The 15,932-nt window shown below is 40.2% G+C and overlaps 1 protein-coding gene across 6 annotated transcripts in view; it reads left to right on the top strand.

The window, feature by feature from the left end:
• atp2b3b (ATPase plasma membrane Ca2+ transporting 3b) overlaps window positions 1-15,932 on the top strand; it is a 56,099-nt gene that overhangs the window by 33,596 nt on the left and 6,571 nt on the right. For 3 of the 6 annotated variants that reach the window (XM_046396675.1, XM_046396676.1, XM_046396677.1), the window contains 4 exons: window positions 3,036-3,249; window positions 3,472-3,683; window positions 7,006-7,113; window positions 7,365-7,547. In XM_046396675.1, the coding sequence (XP_046252631.1) occupies window positions 3,036-3,249; window positions 3,472-3,683; window positions 7,006-7,113; window positions 7,365-7,547 (717 nt within the window). Of the gene's footprint in view, window positions 1-3,035; window positions 3,250-3,471; window positions 3,684-7,005; window positions 7,114-7,364; window positions 7,548-8,347; window positions 8,508-15,932 lie in introns of all 6 variants that reach the window. The other 3 variants (XM_046396678.1, XM_046396679.1, XM_046396680.1) reach the window with 2 other exon arrangements.

Genomic DNA, 15,932 nt, shown 5'->3' with positions numbered 1-15,932 from the left:
CTGACCCGTCTGTGATGCACTCTGTGTTCTGATAACTTTCTTTCGGCACCAGCATGAACTTTTTCAGCAATTTGAGCTATAGTAGCTCTTCAGATAGACTGGACAACACGAGCCAGCCTTTGCTCCCTATGTTCATCGGTAAAAATTGGCTGCCCATTTGCTCTTGTCACAGTTGCTCAAATCCTTATGCTTGTTCATTGTCTCTGCTTCCAACACATCAACTTCAAGGACAAAATATTCATTTGCTGCCTAATATTTCCCACCTACTGCCAGGTGCCATTGTAACAGGATAATCAATGTTATTCACTTCACCTGTCAGTTTTCATAATGTTATGGCTGATCTGTGTATAGTTATGGGCCTTAAGATAAGATAAGGTAAGACTTTATTTCATTGTAGTTACAGTTGGTAGGTCGCAAGGAGCAGCAGCAATCAAAGGGAAAAATATATTTAAAAAAAAAAAGAAGATTAGAGAAGATTAAATTAAATAAAAATAAGATACAAAATAATTATAGATAAAAAAAATAGAAATATTTACAGAGCCATTTATGTAAACAGAGGACTTATGATTGTTCATACAAGTAGCGGGGTAGGGGGGCTGTTCCCCAGTCTGTTAGTGCGTGTTCTGATGGTCCAAAATCTTTTGTTCGATGGGAGAGGGACAAAGTCTGTGGCCTGGGTGTGTTGAGTCCTTGATGATGTAGTAGTTTATGCTGAAAACAAGAAACTTATTAGGAACAGTTTCTGATTAAGCCTCTTGATCAAAGAAGCATCCTCATCAACAGCTAAAAGAAACTGAGTCCGAGTGCCAGCATGGAAGAAAATACTGCAGTTACATTACGGTGATAAATGCACCAAAATCATATGAACTGATATTTATGAACCCTACAATGACTTTTCTTTCCATATTTTATTACTACAGAAATAATCAATCAATATCATACTCTGACTACAAACAAGGCCTATAACAAATACATCACAGGTAGGATGTTGTAGTATCAATAATGTGAGCAATTTAGTGATATGTATTAATTTCTGTAATTGTTACAGTGTAGATTAGACAAGACAACTTTATTTGTATAGCCCATTTTTACAAGCAGTTTGTCTCAAAGGGCTTAACATAACATCAGCAACATCCTCTGCCCTTCGACCCTCACATCGACTAAGGAAAAAATCCCAGAAAAACCTTTTAACAGGAAAAAAGCAGTGAGGGTGAGCAGTCAATTTTATAATTCTTTTTCACTGCATGTATTGTACGTCATTTATCTGAAAACTAAAAATATATCTATAAAATACAGTGCGTTGTTAAAGCTTAATAGTTTTCAACCTTTTTGGCTTATGAGCCCTTATAGAAGCAGTGTCTCTTTTAGGCTCCTCGTCGCATGTTTCAAATGTCTGTGGGTCATTAGCAGTTCCACCAGAGTCATTTTTTGCCGTTTAATACCTCTTGAATGTTTTAATTAACTGTTCAATGCCCAAAGAAGTAATACTCTAAATACAAAAAGCACAGATTAGCGAAAAGTGGATACAACAGTGCAACACTGCTTACATATTAATGCATCAATATTGCAGTCTAATGATAAATAATATATCAGCCCTATTTCTGCCTAAAGACTGCTTTAAGGTGATAATACACCTGTAGTTTTTATTGAGTAAGATTCTGAATGCAAGACTTCTTCTGTAAAAAAATCTTCTACCACTGTACTCAATGCCTTGGTCTTCTTGCCACAAGTCAGCATGGGCACCCTGACCTGACATCAGAGTGATGTCACTGACTGTAAAACTTCTGCCAAAAGACTGTGGCATCACACAATAAAAAGACACTGAATGTTACAAGACTCTGGAACACTGTAGAGATGAAATGGAAGAAGCAGATTTGTAAACAGAAAAATGTGCTGTCAAAAACTTATTAATATTAATAACAATTAAAATTTTAAGGAATTTAAACAGAAACAAACAAGCTAAAACCTGCAGCCTCATTCTCAGACTGTGGCTTTTTAGTGCACTATATTTTATTTGAGTGTCCAAATGTGTGAAATCTGCATACTAAATAGCGCTCTCAACATTGCCGCTATAGAATGGAAAAAGTAGTGTCCATGGTATATACACTTCCTTCTGCTAACAATCCTACAATGCAATTTGTCACATTTTATGGAAAATTACTGTTGTCCAGCTTTAAACCTGCCACTGCTGATTCAAAATGAAGATGATCACGCTGTCAACAGCTACAAACGCTATAAATACACCACACTCTGTTACACTACATTAAAAAAATCTTGTGTAGCTATAACATTAGCATGAGGACTAAGCACCTTGGAGTAACACTGCTCAGTCAGAATAAGGGTTGTCTTTCCTGTTCTCCATTCTGCCATTCTCATAATGTGTGAATGCAGCATCAGCTTCCCCTAAGTGGGCCCTACCATCAGCTCAGGTTAACATGGGGTGAGGGAGATTGATACGTTGATGTTACAAGGAATACACACTAACGAGAAAAAGTTTTTGTCACAGCCATAAATGCACCAACTTTTAATTCAGTTCAATTCAATTTATTTCTAGAGCACCAACTCACACCAAGAGTTATCTCATGACACCTTATATATAAATATATATAGCTCTATATATAAATAGAGCTGGTCTGGAATGTCTTTAAGATAATCCTTTATTAGTCCCATAACTGAGAAACTACAGAATGTCATTACTACAGAACACCTTTGCCCTACCTCTACTGCTTGGCAGGGCAGAATCACTCACTACTTAGAGCATCGAGTTATTCACACCATGGTTTCAATATTACAGAATGAGGAGATAATCTGTATACAGCAAATCATATATACAGTAGAACTGACCCATTTTAACAGAACAGAAATAAAGCTACACAAATCAAACAAACTTGAGTCCATTAATTATATGACCTTCTTGATAAATTTACAAACTGGCTGAAACTTTGGACTGAAGCTAATGATTTGGCCTGTTTATAATCAACACGGTTTTGAACATGGTTTGTGACACAGGCCTCTGCTTGCAAATCTCTCTGCAGGACTCTCCTCTGAAGGCAGTGCAGATGCTGTGGGTGAATCTGATCATGGACACGTTTGCTTCTTTGGCCCTGGCCACCGAGCCCCCCACTGAGGCCTTGTTGCTACGGAAACCCTATGGCCGGAACAACCCGCTCATCTCACTAACTATGATGAAGAACATCCTGGGCCATGGAGTGTACCAGCTGGTCATCATTTTCACCCTGCTGTTCATAGGTGCACGCAAACGTACACACTCTCACACACACACGTAGAGACAGTCAATACTGTTTATTTCAATTTATTTATATAGTGTCAAGTTACAGCAAAAGTTATCTCATAACACTGAGCAGATCTAGGCCATACTCTCTGTTGTTGTCAACGCGTGTTCTAATGAGCACCACAGAATATTATTGATTCTTTTTTGACATCTCATCTACTCTTTTCTTTACCCTCCAGGCGAGCGCATGTTTAACATTGACAGTGGCCGCAACGCTCCTCTCCACTCCCCTCCTTCTGAACACTACACCATCATTTTCAACACGTTTGTCCTCATGCAACTTTTCAACGAGATCAATGCTCGCAAGATCCACGGAGAGAGAAACGTCTTTGACGGAATATTTGCCAACCCCATCTTCTGCTCCATTGTTCTGGGAACCTTTGCTGTACAGGTAAGGGTTAAGGCACATTTTTCTTCTTAATGACTTGTCTCTTTATTTGATAGTGATAGAGATACAAAAAGAAAAAAAAGAAGCAGATCATACAACGAGTTTCTGACTGGAACTGAACTAGAAACATGGTATCTTTTTGTAAATCACTTGTACTTGAATGGAATCTTTAGCATACAGATAAAATATATTAGGCTAAAAAAGTAGAGCACATTTTTTTCAGGTGGTGACTTGAATTTGTGATAGAAAGGCTTTTGGCACATGGTATGTTTATGGTACATTTCTGTTGTATATTTTCGGCAGGCTGACTAAACAGAATGATGTGAATGCATACCTCTGTTTTTTGTTACCTGAAGTGAATATTCCCATAGTGTACTCATTTTGAACTGTCAGTATGATTGGATTGTGAAAGTCAAAGGTAATTAAAAAAGCTGGGGAAATCTTTGGAGAAAATATGGGGAAAAAACATAGAGGAAGGAATTTATTGTGACCAGATGATGGTAACTATTGGGTACTATCTTGGTCACCTTCACAGTTTGTAAAAATAATGAAAATTAAGGTAAACTTGAGGCCTTGGCAGATTAATTGTCATGGTGTCTTATGCTGTTTCCAGTTACAATATTTAAGATTCCAAACTTTTCCAACCGCAGGGGGACTGTTTGTTGAATCAACTCACAATCCATACAGAGGAAATGCATTGAGCAGGGAATAGTGAGTACACAAAAACACAGAAGCAAACCAGGGTGAGAGATGGAGAGAGAAGAAAGGGGATATTTTCCCAAGCTCTTCAGTTCTCAGTGGTACTCTGGGGAGAACTAAGAGAACAGAGAAAGGTGGAGGGGGTGGCAGTGATCTGGAGCGTGAGAGCTTCAAAGGGACAGTTAGGAGGGATTTGTAAAAGGATAGATGAGAGAAAGCTGAAGACTGGAGACAGATTTAGAGAGGTGAGAGAGGGGAAAGATAGAAATAAGTAAGAAAGATGGTTTCTTCCTCCCCCCAAAAAACTAATCATTCCTGTATGTGATACATTGTTATGTGCTCCCAGTGAGATTTATGACTGTGCAGTTTGGTGTCAAGATGACAGTATCACTCTGATAAACCTTGTTCCTGGTGTAACTTATGATGTTGGAAGATAAAATGCTGTCCCTAAATCTACAGAAGCAAAGAGACCTACAGGATGGAAACAAGCCATAGGGTTGCCGTTACCTTTAACCTTAACTGTAACCATTTACCATTACTATTACAAGTTAGTTCTATAAATACACTTATAATTATGCATTATTGTAGCCAAGGCCACGTGTTCTTGGCTCAGAATTCATCTTAATTCATTTTAAGGTATTACAGTAACATCACAATATAGCACAATTTTTGCTGCCTTTCCTGTTAAATACATTAAAACAGTATGGTATGCTCTTGGCAATTGCCCAAAGTTTGATTTAAGTCTGAAATTCTTGCCACAGCACAAAACTGTAGACTGTTTGAGTCTTTGCACTCCGATGTCAGACACGTGTTGGACTGAAAGGATAAAATTCTATGCAACAGCAACGAGGATATGATCTATTTTATAGCACACATTTTTCTTCCTGGTCACATTTCAACCAACCAATGCTGATTTCAGTTGACATCACCTAAGGACCTTTATCAGACACACAGTCTCTCTGGAGACATGAACTATTCAAAGTTGTACAGCCCAACACCTGGAAATGCACTTTGATGTGTAAAATAGCTCTCAAATAGCTACCCTTTAAAGGCTGACTCATTCCTAAGTTTTGAAAAAGAAGAGGCGTGGAGGTCCCTGTAAAAGATTTAATTTTTAAGTCACCACAGTGACATAAAAAATTAATTGCTACTGCAAAGTCTATATAATTAATCAGTTTAATCTTGTCATTTGTTTTTCTAATTCATTGTGGCTCTTTCTAATGCACCCTGTCCTTTTTATGTCAGTTTGTATAGTTATGCAAAAGAGAAATGTCATGCTAAAGCTCAGGTGTATAAAGCTGTCAAAAGGAGCAAAACTAGCTTGATTCTGAAAGTATTGAACTGAGAAAAACCCCATCCTCTGCCTCCAGGGCTTCCTCCAATCCCACTCCTCTGGAACACATGAATGCTGCTTCATGACCGCTGCCTACTGCCTGACTGTTCTGTAGTTCAAACTGTGAGGAGGACATTTCTTTGCTAATTTCTCTTAGCTTTTCTGGACTAATGAATAGAAAAAAAATAACGAGAAGCCACGATCACAGGAACACAAGCAAAATAGCTGTCACAAATATATACCTCAATCTAAAAAGGCTACCGTCCCAACAATGACTGTTCACTGCTCTGTGTGTGTGTGTGTGTGCTTTGCGCTAACTGGGTTAGCTACTGAATGATAGTCTGTCATTGCACAATTGCTCATTCTTTGGCCCAGGTGGTTACTGCTCATTGTTTTAGGTGTGTGCTTTGTATGATTGGACTGTTGAATGAGTCTGCTGTTGCTGGAGGGACGCTCACTCTTAGTTAATGTCACATATCCAGCCTAAAACTGTGTTCATCGTGGTTGTCATAGGCTAACCATATCCAACTACCTCACGTCTCATTAACGTCTAAGAAAATAGCTATTGTTATCATAACTAATGTATGAAATTAACATGACTGTTGTGAACACTCACAGCTGTCTTGCTAGTATAGTATATGACTATCTCGCTAAAAGCCTTAGCCTTCTGGAAGAATTTAGTCATGTGGCACAGGAATACAGGAAGATAGGCCATCCAGTTATTTCAATCAGACCAATTTAAAAGATGGACAGAGATAGCTAGAGACAGATTTGATTTATTGATTGGATCAGGATATTAAGAAAATTTTCCAAAAAATATAACAACAATACATTACCGACTCTTTTTGCAGATTTTGGTACCACCAGACACAGCCTTTATGAAAAACTAAGCTAATGCCTCCTTGCTGTAGATTTTACTTTAGATATGAGAGTGATAACTTCTTCTCAACTAACAAAGCAAATAAGCAAATACAGCAATATATACATACATAATATATATATATATATATATATATGTCCAGCAAAATACAGCAATGCTCACAGCAAGAGGGTTCCAGGTTTGAGTCTGGGTTCTGGGCCCTTCTGTGCAGAGTTTGCATGTTCTCCCTGGTACTCTGGCATCTATCCACAATCCCCAAAATATGCACATTAATTGGTTAATTGGCTACACTACATTGCCCCTAGGTGTGAGTGTGTGCGTGTCGATATAGGTGGTGCAGTGCTCGTTTCTCTCTCAATACCATGTTAGTATGTTTGAAAGTAATGACGTTCCTCCCTGTGTTTCTGCTGCAGATTGTGATTGTGCAGTGGGGAGGGAAGCCCTTCAGCTGCGCCCCTCTCAACGTAGAGCAGTGGCTCTGGTGTCTGTTTGTGGGAGTTGGAGAGCTGCTCTGGGGGCAGGTAAGCAGCTCTTCAACCTGCTGAGGCAAACCACACTGAGAAAGTGTAGGCTGGAAGGCTAAGGAAACATTTTGACTCATGCTTAGATAACACCTCTGATCTGTTCTGTTCTGTGCTGAAATTATCTGTTGAAATAGTCATGTACTATCCCATAATGCATGGGGTGGTTGTTGGAAAAGTTTACATCTGCTTTGCACAATGCCATGCTAATGTCTTCAGCTCAAATTACAATGTTACAAACCGGCTTCCAGGTGATTGCCACAGTCCCAACAGAGCGGCTACCTTGCCTGAAGGAGGCAGGGCTGGGCTTGGAACCTGGGGAGGAGGAAGGGGAGGAGCTAGCAGAGGATGAGGAGGAGATTGACTGTGCTGAGAGAGAGCTGCGCCGTGGACAGATCCTCTGGTTCAGGGGCCTCAACCGCATCCAGACCCAGGTACCGTTTGAGCAGACAAACGAAACAAACCATAGCCAAAATTCTTTCACAGAAACTCACACACACACATCACTGATATGTGATTTGTTCTCACTCTTCAAAAGTCAGTGTTTCTCTCTTTCTGTCTGTGCTGTTCTTCTGACTTGTGCCAAACATAATGATTCCAGTGTTTTTCTCTCCAACACAGATACATTTCCTTTTTCTAATGCTTTCTCTAACTTTGAAGTGGAATGCTCATCAACATCATGAAAGTGGATAAATGCCGTGATTGTGTGTATGTGTGTTTACATATTGTGTACAGGCTGATGCTAAGTAGACAGGCTGCTGTCTTTCGTGATTACTTCAATTGATTGATTCTTGCACTTCTTTGCGTGTGAATGGACATTAAAACAGCAACAACATGAACAACAATCTGCTAACAGCGTCCTAAACAGCGTTAGAGAGCCAGTCCAGACTCTCTGCTTAAGTGCCTATCTTCGCGTAAAGTGGTCAGTTTTTCATTAAGTGGGTTTGGTCTGAGTGTGCAGACAACAAATGCTTACGCAAGCACACACAAGCGCATACACACACACAACCTCATACACACGTACAGTCATCATTTATAATTTTTCGTCTGTAGTATTCAGAAAGCAGTTGTGATGTGTATCACATTTGCCACCAAGGGGAATTACAATGCTGTTTCCGTCACTTTTGCTTTGACGGGAAATGTTTTTAAGGGACCACAACATATGCACACGCGCACACTCAGGCCGACCTTCCCTGCCCTCACTGAGTGCTGCTATTTTGTCTCTGTCCTGCAGATGGAGGTAGTGAGCACATTCAAGCGAAGCGGTTCGTTTCAGGGAGCGGTGAGACGGCGCTCCTCTGTGCTCAGTCAGCTCCACGACGTAAACACTATCTCTACCCCCTCTCACGTAGCTCTCTCCACCGCAACAGCCAATACCAGCCCAGCCCCTGGGAGTGAGTCCGCCGAACGCATGTACACACAAACACACACACACACACGCACACACACGTATACCTGCATACACTCTTGCAATCACTTTCTCGCTCTCTCTCGCACTCATTCGTAGCCACAAACACAAACACTGCTGCACGGCACGTGGACTGCAGTATTTTTACTCTCTATGGTTGTGTCCCCTCCGGCTCGCTCGCTGCTCGTGTGTGTGCAATGTCTCTTGTGTTTTTTTCTCTTATTCTCCCTTTCAAACAGCACCCAGTCGTGACCAGCGCTGTAGCTCTGGTCTGATCTGGTCTTGTCCAAATCTAATTCCAGTCTCAGTCCAGAGTCTGTTTTGTTGTTGAGTGTTGGTTGGTACAGGAGGCGGCTTGCTGTTCTCTCTCTGTCTGAGGTGTCCTGACAGAAATGGAGCAGCCTTGTTTATAAGGACAGAAAAGTAGTCATGCTTAAAGGAAGAAATTTAAGTAATGAAAAGAGTTTGATTTACTCTGACAAGATGCATCCTAAGGTTCAGAGAGCAAATGGCAGTTCCTCCTGCGCCATGTGTTACTTCCTGTCTGTGAATGAGGTCAAGCGTGGTTACTGTTGCTGATGCCTGCTGTAAACATCTCCCGTAGGAGAAAGGAGTGGTGTCATTTGTTTTCTCTATAAACCAAGAGAATACAGTGTAACGATTCTGTTATTATGCTGTAGAAAATGCTAAGATTAGATTTCACTGTCATTAGAATTCATACTCATTACCAAAATGAATTTCATATGGCTTCTGGAATTATTTGAACTGTAAACCTTCGAGTATAAAAGCCCTGGAACACACTGCTGTTTCCAAGAATACAGTAAAAAAAAAAAAAAAAAAGGTTCCCTCTTACTCATTTGCTTTCTTTCTTCTTATGCTCCTCTCACTTTTGTCCAGTGCTGCAATTGTTATCAACTGGTTATTTTTGTGACAGTATTTCCAGCTCCGACGTCACAAGTTTGGCCCCCTGATGTCTCCAAAACCTCCTGATTTTTCTCTCTGTCCAGTCTGCTACCCCCCACCCCAGTCCATCCAAGTTCTTTCCTCTTTCTTCTATATTTATGAGATATTACAGGTTCCCTGTTCCCTGCAGAAGTATTCTGTGAAATGTGTTCTTATTGTTCCACATAAGTAGAGATATTCTTTTGTCAAGGTATTTAGATTTTACCAGATCTAAATACAGGCTCGTTTGTAGCATACTGATAAGATTTCTTTAGTAGGTTTATCTTCATTTTTCCCTTTCTTTCGACCTTACTTTGTCCTTTACCTCATCCTTTTTTGTCATCCTCCCATCTCCTTACTAGACTACCGTCCACCCCTCATGTTTTCTCTTGATTTTTTGTATGTCAGTTCTGAGCGTGTCTGTTTGCAAGTGTGTTTATGTGAGCATTTTCTGATACATCGGAGAGCCGTAGTATGACGTGTGTGAGTGCCATATGCTGTATGTGCTTGTATACTTATGTATGAGTGTGTATGCCTGTGTGTGTGTGCATGTGTGTGGTTGTATTGTCTCTTCATTTGATCCTTCATTTGTCTTCTCAGTTGCTTCTCCTTGCCTTCCTTGCTTCCCTCCTTCCATTCCACACTGCCTTCCTCCCCACGTTGCTCCATCAGCTGTAGGTGTAGATACAGAGAGGCCCAAGTCAATGCTGCTGACACCTCATTGTTGCGATCATCCTGTACAGACACCAGAAGTTACCTGGGCTTTGTTTAAGTACTTTGGAAACACATCCTTCTCTCCTTCACTCTACGATGCCAATATAATATGCAATAAAATGTATTGTATCAATATTCAAAGCTGGATATTGCTGCAACATTGGCCGCCTGATAGAAAACAGAGGCAATGTGACAAAGGTGTGGAAGGAGGGATGTACGGTCAAAGTATGGAACTAGGGTTTAGGCCCCACCACTGCTAGTGCATTGCTTGCTTTTTCAATTCTTTTCCTCAAATTCAAAGAGCTTGCCGTGTCAAAAGCTATTCAGCAGCAGTATGACACATGCTTTCTGAAGTCATCCTCTTGTAGTTCAGTTACTGAGGAGAAACTAAAATGAATTCGGACAAATAAATACGAGAAGGAAGAAATGTGAAGGAGCAAGCATTATTAACTTTGAGTTTAATGTGACTCAAGTTTGCTTCTCTGAATCACTTTAAGTTGTGTGGAAGCACCTTGTGGTCACGTTAAATATGTTCCGATTTGCCTTAGGCATTCAGGATAGAGTTAACACAAAAAAACAAGTAAGCTTCCAGCCACAAAGGATATGTGATGTAATTCACTTGTTTTCCTACTGTTAGCAAATCCCATGAAAATACTAAAATCTACAAGAACGAATGTATCCTACTCACATGTGTTGTGTTGTGTGTGTATCAAAAGCCTAGCAATCTTATTCCTACATTTGACAGAATTCCACTGTTGCTCAAAAACTGTTAAAGTGGAAACAGACAACTTCTCCCCCTTTAATGTTTCCAAGTGGTGCTATTGTTGCTGTCAATGTCATACAGACAAGCAGATTGCTAATGCTAGCAGCCGTTGTTTCTGGCTTCTTTGCAGCTTCTGGTTTGTTTTCTTGCTGCTAGTGTTAATTAACAGTAGTGTTAGCGACGTGGTCACCGCTAGCAGCCTAGGCTAATGTCCAAAGCAAGAAAACAATGTGAGGATTCTAATTCAAACTGAAACTATGACCTCAGTACTCTAAAGAAGGCAGCGTAAAACATGCAGTTAAAAAAGCAGTTTTTTTCTTTTTACTGATTTTGTAGAATGAAGCCAACTCAATGTTGGTTTTGAACCCCTTCAAGACCCAGTGGTATGAGGACACACATATTGATCCCTATCAAGTGAATGTCCATCCTATTCCTTTTTTGTTTTACCTCGATTTATGTCAGCCTTCCTCTTCAAGTTTTTTGCCTCCTCTGTCAGCAGGGTTTTTCTTCTGTTTTTCTTTTGCAGGGCACAGTTCCTATATTCCAGTTGTTCTACCATTAGCTGAGGATAGTTACCGCACAAGACAAATCCTGTTTCTGTTTTGATTACACAATAGCAAATGTGCTCCCTTTATACTGTAAATTGCTCAGGGCCATGTGCCCAGTGGCAGACAAAGTAGTATAGTAGTAAGCAAGGCTTTCAGGGAATATGAAAAATGATTTGAGTCATTTTTCTAGTTTATTTGACAATGATAAGCAAAAAACAAACAAAAAAATTGTCTATTTGCTGTGTGAGTCTTTGCTTAGTTACAGCAGTACTTTGAGCTAAATGCTAATGTCAGCAACCTCACAATGAAAATGCTAACATGCTGATTTTTAGCAGATGTAATGTTTACCAAATTTATCATCTTAGTTTAGAGCATTAAGTTTGCTAATTAGCACTAAACACAAAGTACACCTGACACTATTAAAATGTATTCAAATTCAGATTTTCCTACAAGAATAAACTGATCGCATAGAGAGAACCAAAGAGAGAGAGAGAGAGCATGCATATGGACGGACAGACGTGCAGACACAAAACAAGTCTGTTCATGAAGTCTGGAGTATTTGTATAAATCAGATCAGGTTAATCAGTGTATTAGTGATGTACAGCTTGCCATTGTATCTGCGAGCACTACCGTTAATCTGCAGTTTGGGCGTGCAGGGTAATAAGAATTAGCCCAAAATTATGATTAATACCGGATGGTTTGTTGTTGGGTGAAATAATATATCTGTTATGAGAGAACTATTACATGAACTGCAGCCATTTCCACACAGCAGAGATGATATGTGTCTCTCCATTGAGAGAGACACTGTGCGTATTTACACAAGTGGCATAGCATCTTGACTTCATTAATTATTTAAATCTCCCCACATGCAGACAGGATCGACCAGCATCTAATGTTAATTAATGTTCTGTGTTCTTTTATCCATCTCAAAGGTCACACACACAGTCTGGCTTCGTACAGGAAAACTGGAGGAAAGTGCCGTGCTGTGTCCTGTCACATTCGGCTTGACACTACTGCGCACATGGAAATGTTAAATTACTAAAAGCTATCTGTCTAATCCCTGAAGAAAGTTTGGTTGTGTCTCTAATCAGACATCAATACAACACATAGAAATCACTTGGGAAGCTTGAGTTGCTCAACGTAATTGAAAAGTCAGCGTAGCCTTCAGGGGCAGGTAAAGGTGCAGACCATGTGCACGCCGTTATATCAGAAAAAATTATTTGGATAATGTACAAAACCTGTGAACTACACAGTAGACTGAAGTCTCTATGTCAACAGTGGCAATCAGATTGACAGCTGTCTCATATGAACAAATCCTCCATGGACTGAAAGTGTATCAGTGGATCCTTATATGCACTTGTGTCCTGTATGAAATGCCTGTATTCTCCTACATTATTATAAACTATGGTAACCTAATTTAATTAAAGAGTTTGGTCTAGACCTGCTCTAATTGGAAAGTGTCATGAGCTAACTTTTGTTGTGAATTGGCGCTATATAAATAAACTGAATTGAATTGAATTGAATTAACCTGGTTATGGGTGCATGCGCTGCCCCATGCTCTCTTTCTCTCCTCGTGGCCATTCAAATTAATGCAGAAAACATGAATGTCATGCGGCATTTTAATATGATAGTATTTTATAGACTGACCTAATTTTGTCTGACTTCAGGAGTCTATTTTTTCTATTTTCTCATATTTTTTTCTCTCAAATTAAGGGACTGTAAATGTTGGTATACAGATAGATACAGATAGAGATATTTCACTGGAATAAGAAAAACCTTGAAGGTAGAAGAAAAGGCAGAGAGTTATCAAAATGAATATTTGTTGACATTGACATGCATAGAGCCGTGCTGCAAGCTTGGCTAAAACACATCAATGAGACACACTGTTCTTTTATGGGATTTGGTAACAATACCCCAAATACAGAATATTGCCATCTTTAAATGCTCTCCCGATACTGCACATCACAGTTATCTTCAGGGTCATTGTTTTACTCCATTACCCAGAATTCTTTTCAAGGCTAACCAAATCCTCAGACTTGGCACTGCGCCCCATTGCAGTATGATGTGCGTAAGTTGTGACGTCGACACCACCACCTTTCTGATTTTTGCCGCCAAATCTCTCATCCTGAGAGATAGATCTGAAAGAACTAAAATATTAAACAGAGCCATCGAAGTAGATATCTCCATTTCATGCTTTCATCCACCTGAGCTGCTGGATCTTAGAGCCTGTTCAGACCTGGTATTAACATTCGTCCTGGGTGATCCAATCACAAGAGGACAGCTCTGAACCTGTCAATTCGCGTCTGGCATTATAGAGCGTCTCCATATGTCTCAAGTGACTGCTTGTGCTCAGATCTCACTTTCCTGCTTGATACACTGGGACAAACAATGTTTTATATGCAAAGAAAGAAATAGTATAGTGTTTACCAAATTTATGAAAAGGCATAAATAATTAATAATTTGTCATTGACAGTGTTTCACAAAGTTTAAAGAGTTTCTCCTAATTCAGCAGATCGCAAAACTGAGCGATTTCTCAAGGAGATTTGCAGAGTAGCCAGTATTGGTTACTGTTTACTGTATTCATCAATAAAATGTTGTGTTCTTTAAATGTACTATGAATGGTGAAATCAGTTGAAACAGATTGTTCAAACAGTTGCGAAATATTGGCAGGTAAGATACACTTTTTACAAGGAAAGAAACAACTGCGTGTGTTGCGTTTAATGCCGAATTTACAAGAAGGAAAGACTTACCAAGAATTTGCCGTTGCTGTTTTGCTTGTTTGTTGAGTTTCTTCAGACTCATAAACTCTCAAAATTGCATGATTTTTAAGGCAGTCTGGGTTAGTTAGTTGAAACAGACACAACACACCTGCTGCTTACCCTTTGCAGGTAAGATAGCCTAAACATTTCATTTGAATTGCAGCGTACCAAATGAAAAGCAGACAGTGTGTAATCCATTCTGTCTGGACATACCCAGTCTGAACAGGCTCTTAGAGATCCCTCTGGATCATTAGAACCAACCTATGGATCCAGTTTGTTTTAATTTCAGACTGAACTACTTTCACCAACCTGCAGTTACAGTAAAGTGGAGATGAATATGAAATTTTACTTGGGTCGAGAAAGACAAAGCATTATAGGATGTTTAGGCCCAATCCCAAATCCATCTTCACTTCCTCAATTCTTTGCTGAAGTTCTTTATAATCAAAAAGATTTCAGCTTCCATCCTCGGTTTTTGCTCCTTAAATAGTTTATGAGTAGGAGACATGAAGAGAATACGCATTGAATTGAGGAAGGTGTTGCCGATATGTTGCTGTGGATTAGAGCTCAGTCATCCCATGTCAGAGAGTGGGTGCAGCTCAGTCGGGCCACACAATGGGAAATGGGAGACATTAACCAGTCAGTGCCTCGCGGCTTCTCCCTGTATTTATGTTGCAGTTTCCTCTCATCAGCAGTTGTTTTGCACACAGCAGCCTCTCCCTATCTTCCAGCACCTATTTCCTCCTGGTACTTTAACTATAATTGTTTTTCCATCAAGCACTGCTGAAAGAGTAACAGGGAGAGAGGGGGAGAGAGAAAGAAAGTGAAGAAATAAGTAACACAGCAGTGCCCTGACCTCCAGGCCTCTCTGGTCAAAGTGTGGGCGTTATATACTCGAAAGTTTACCCTTTCCACGGAGACAAACTGAAAACAAACCAAGCGCTGACGAGTGAGAAAGTAACATTCTGAAACCTTCTCAGTCTGCATGAGGTGTTTTTCTACTGTCTGACAGGCTCTTTGGAAAAACAGATAAGCACTGAACCTACTGCTTGACCGTCTGCCTGTCTGAATGTCTGAATGTCTGTCATATATGACAGAGTCATATATAGAGACTCCTCCTAGTTTGGCCAACTGCAGCACTGATCCATTCAGCTGCCCGACCATCCACCTCTCATAATCACAGTTTGGATTCCAGTGGTGTTGCAGTCTACATAAAGCTTCTTCTATGTTGATCTCATTTGGCCAAACTGTCTCTATGTAGGGCTCTGTCTGCCTGTGCCTGTCAGTATATTTACACTGATCTGAGCTCATGCTGCTTCTTTTCCTCTGTTTGGGCTTTGGGGAAGGGTGCATGGACCAACCACTATGGCAAAGGAATGTGTTTACGCATGCATCCACCATAGACTGCATAATCGACCTTGAAGTACACTCATAGACCTCACGCTGATGTATGTGTGTGTGTGTGTGAGAGAGAGGGAGAGAGAGAGAGAGAGACAGAAAGACAAAGTATGTGACAAAGGTCTGATTCAGCATGACCTGGCTGCCTCTCTATGTGTGACAGGGCTGACACCCAAGCTTCGCTCTGGCCTTTGAACCAATCACCTTCTGTTTCTAGTAATCTAACCAATCACATTCTGTTCTAACCTGCTGATTCTCTGTGATGTCACCTTCTATCCTGCAGCAACTTC

This window comes from Scatophagus argus, chromosome 8, assembly GCF_020382885.2.
Source record: "Scatophagus argus isolate fScaArg1 chromosome 8, fScaArg1.pri, whole genome shotgun sequence".
NCBI lineage: Eukaryota > Metazoa > Chordata > Actinopteri > Scatophagidae > Scatophagus > Scatophagus argus.
The sequence above is the reverse complement of the archived record's forward strand: the minus strand, read 5'-3'. Positions and strand labels throughout refer to the sequence as shown.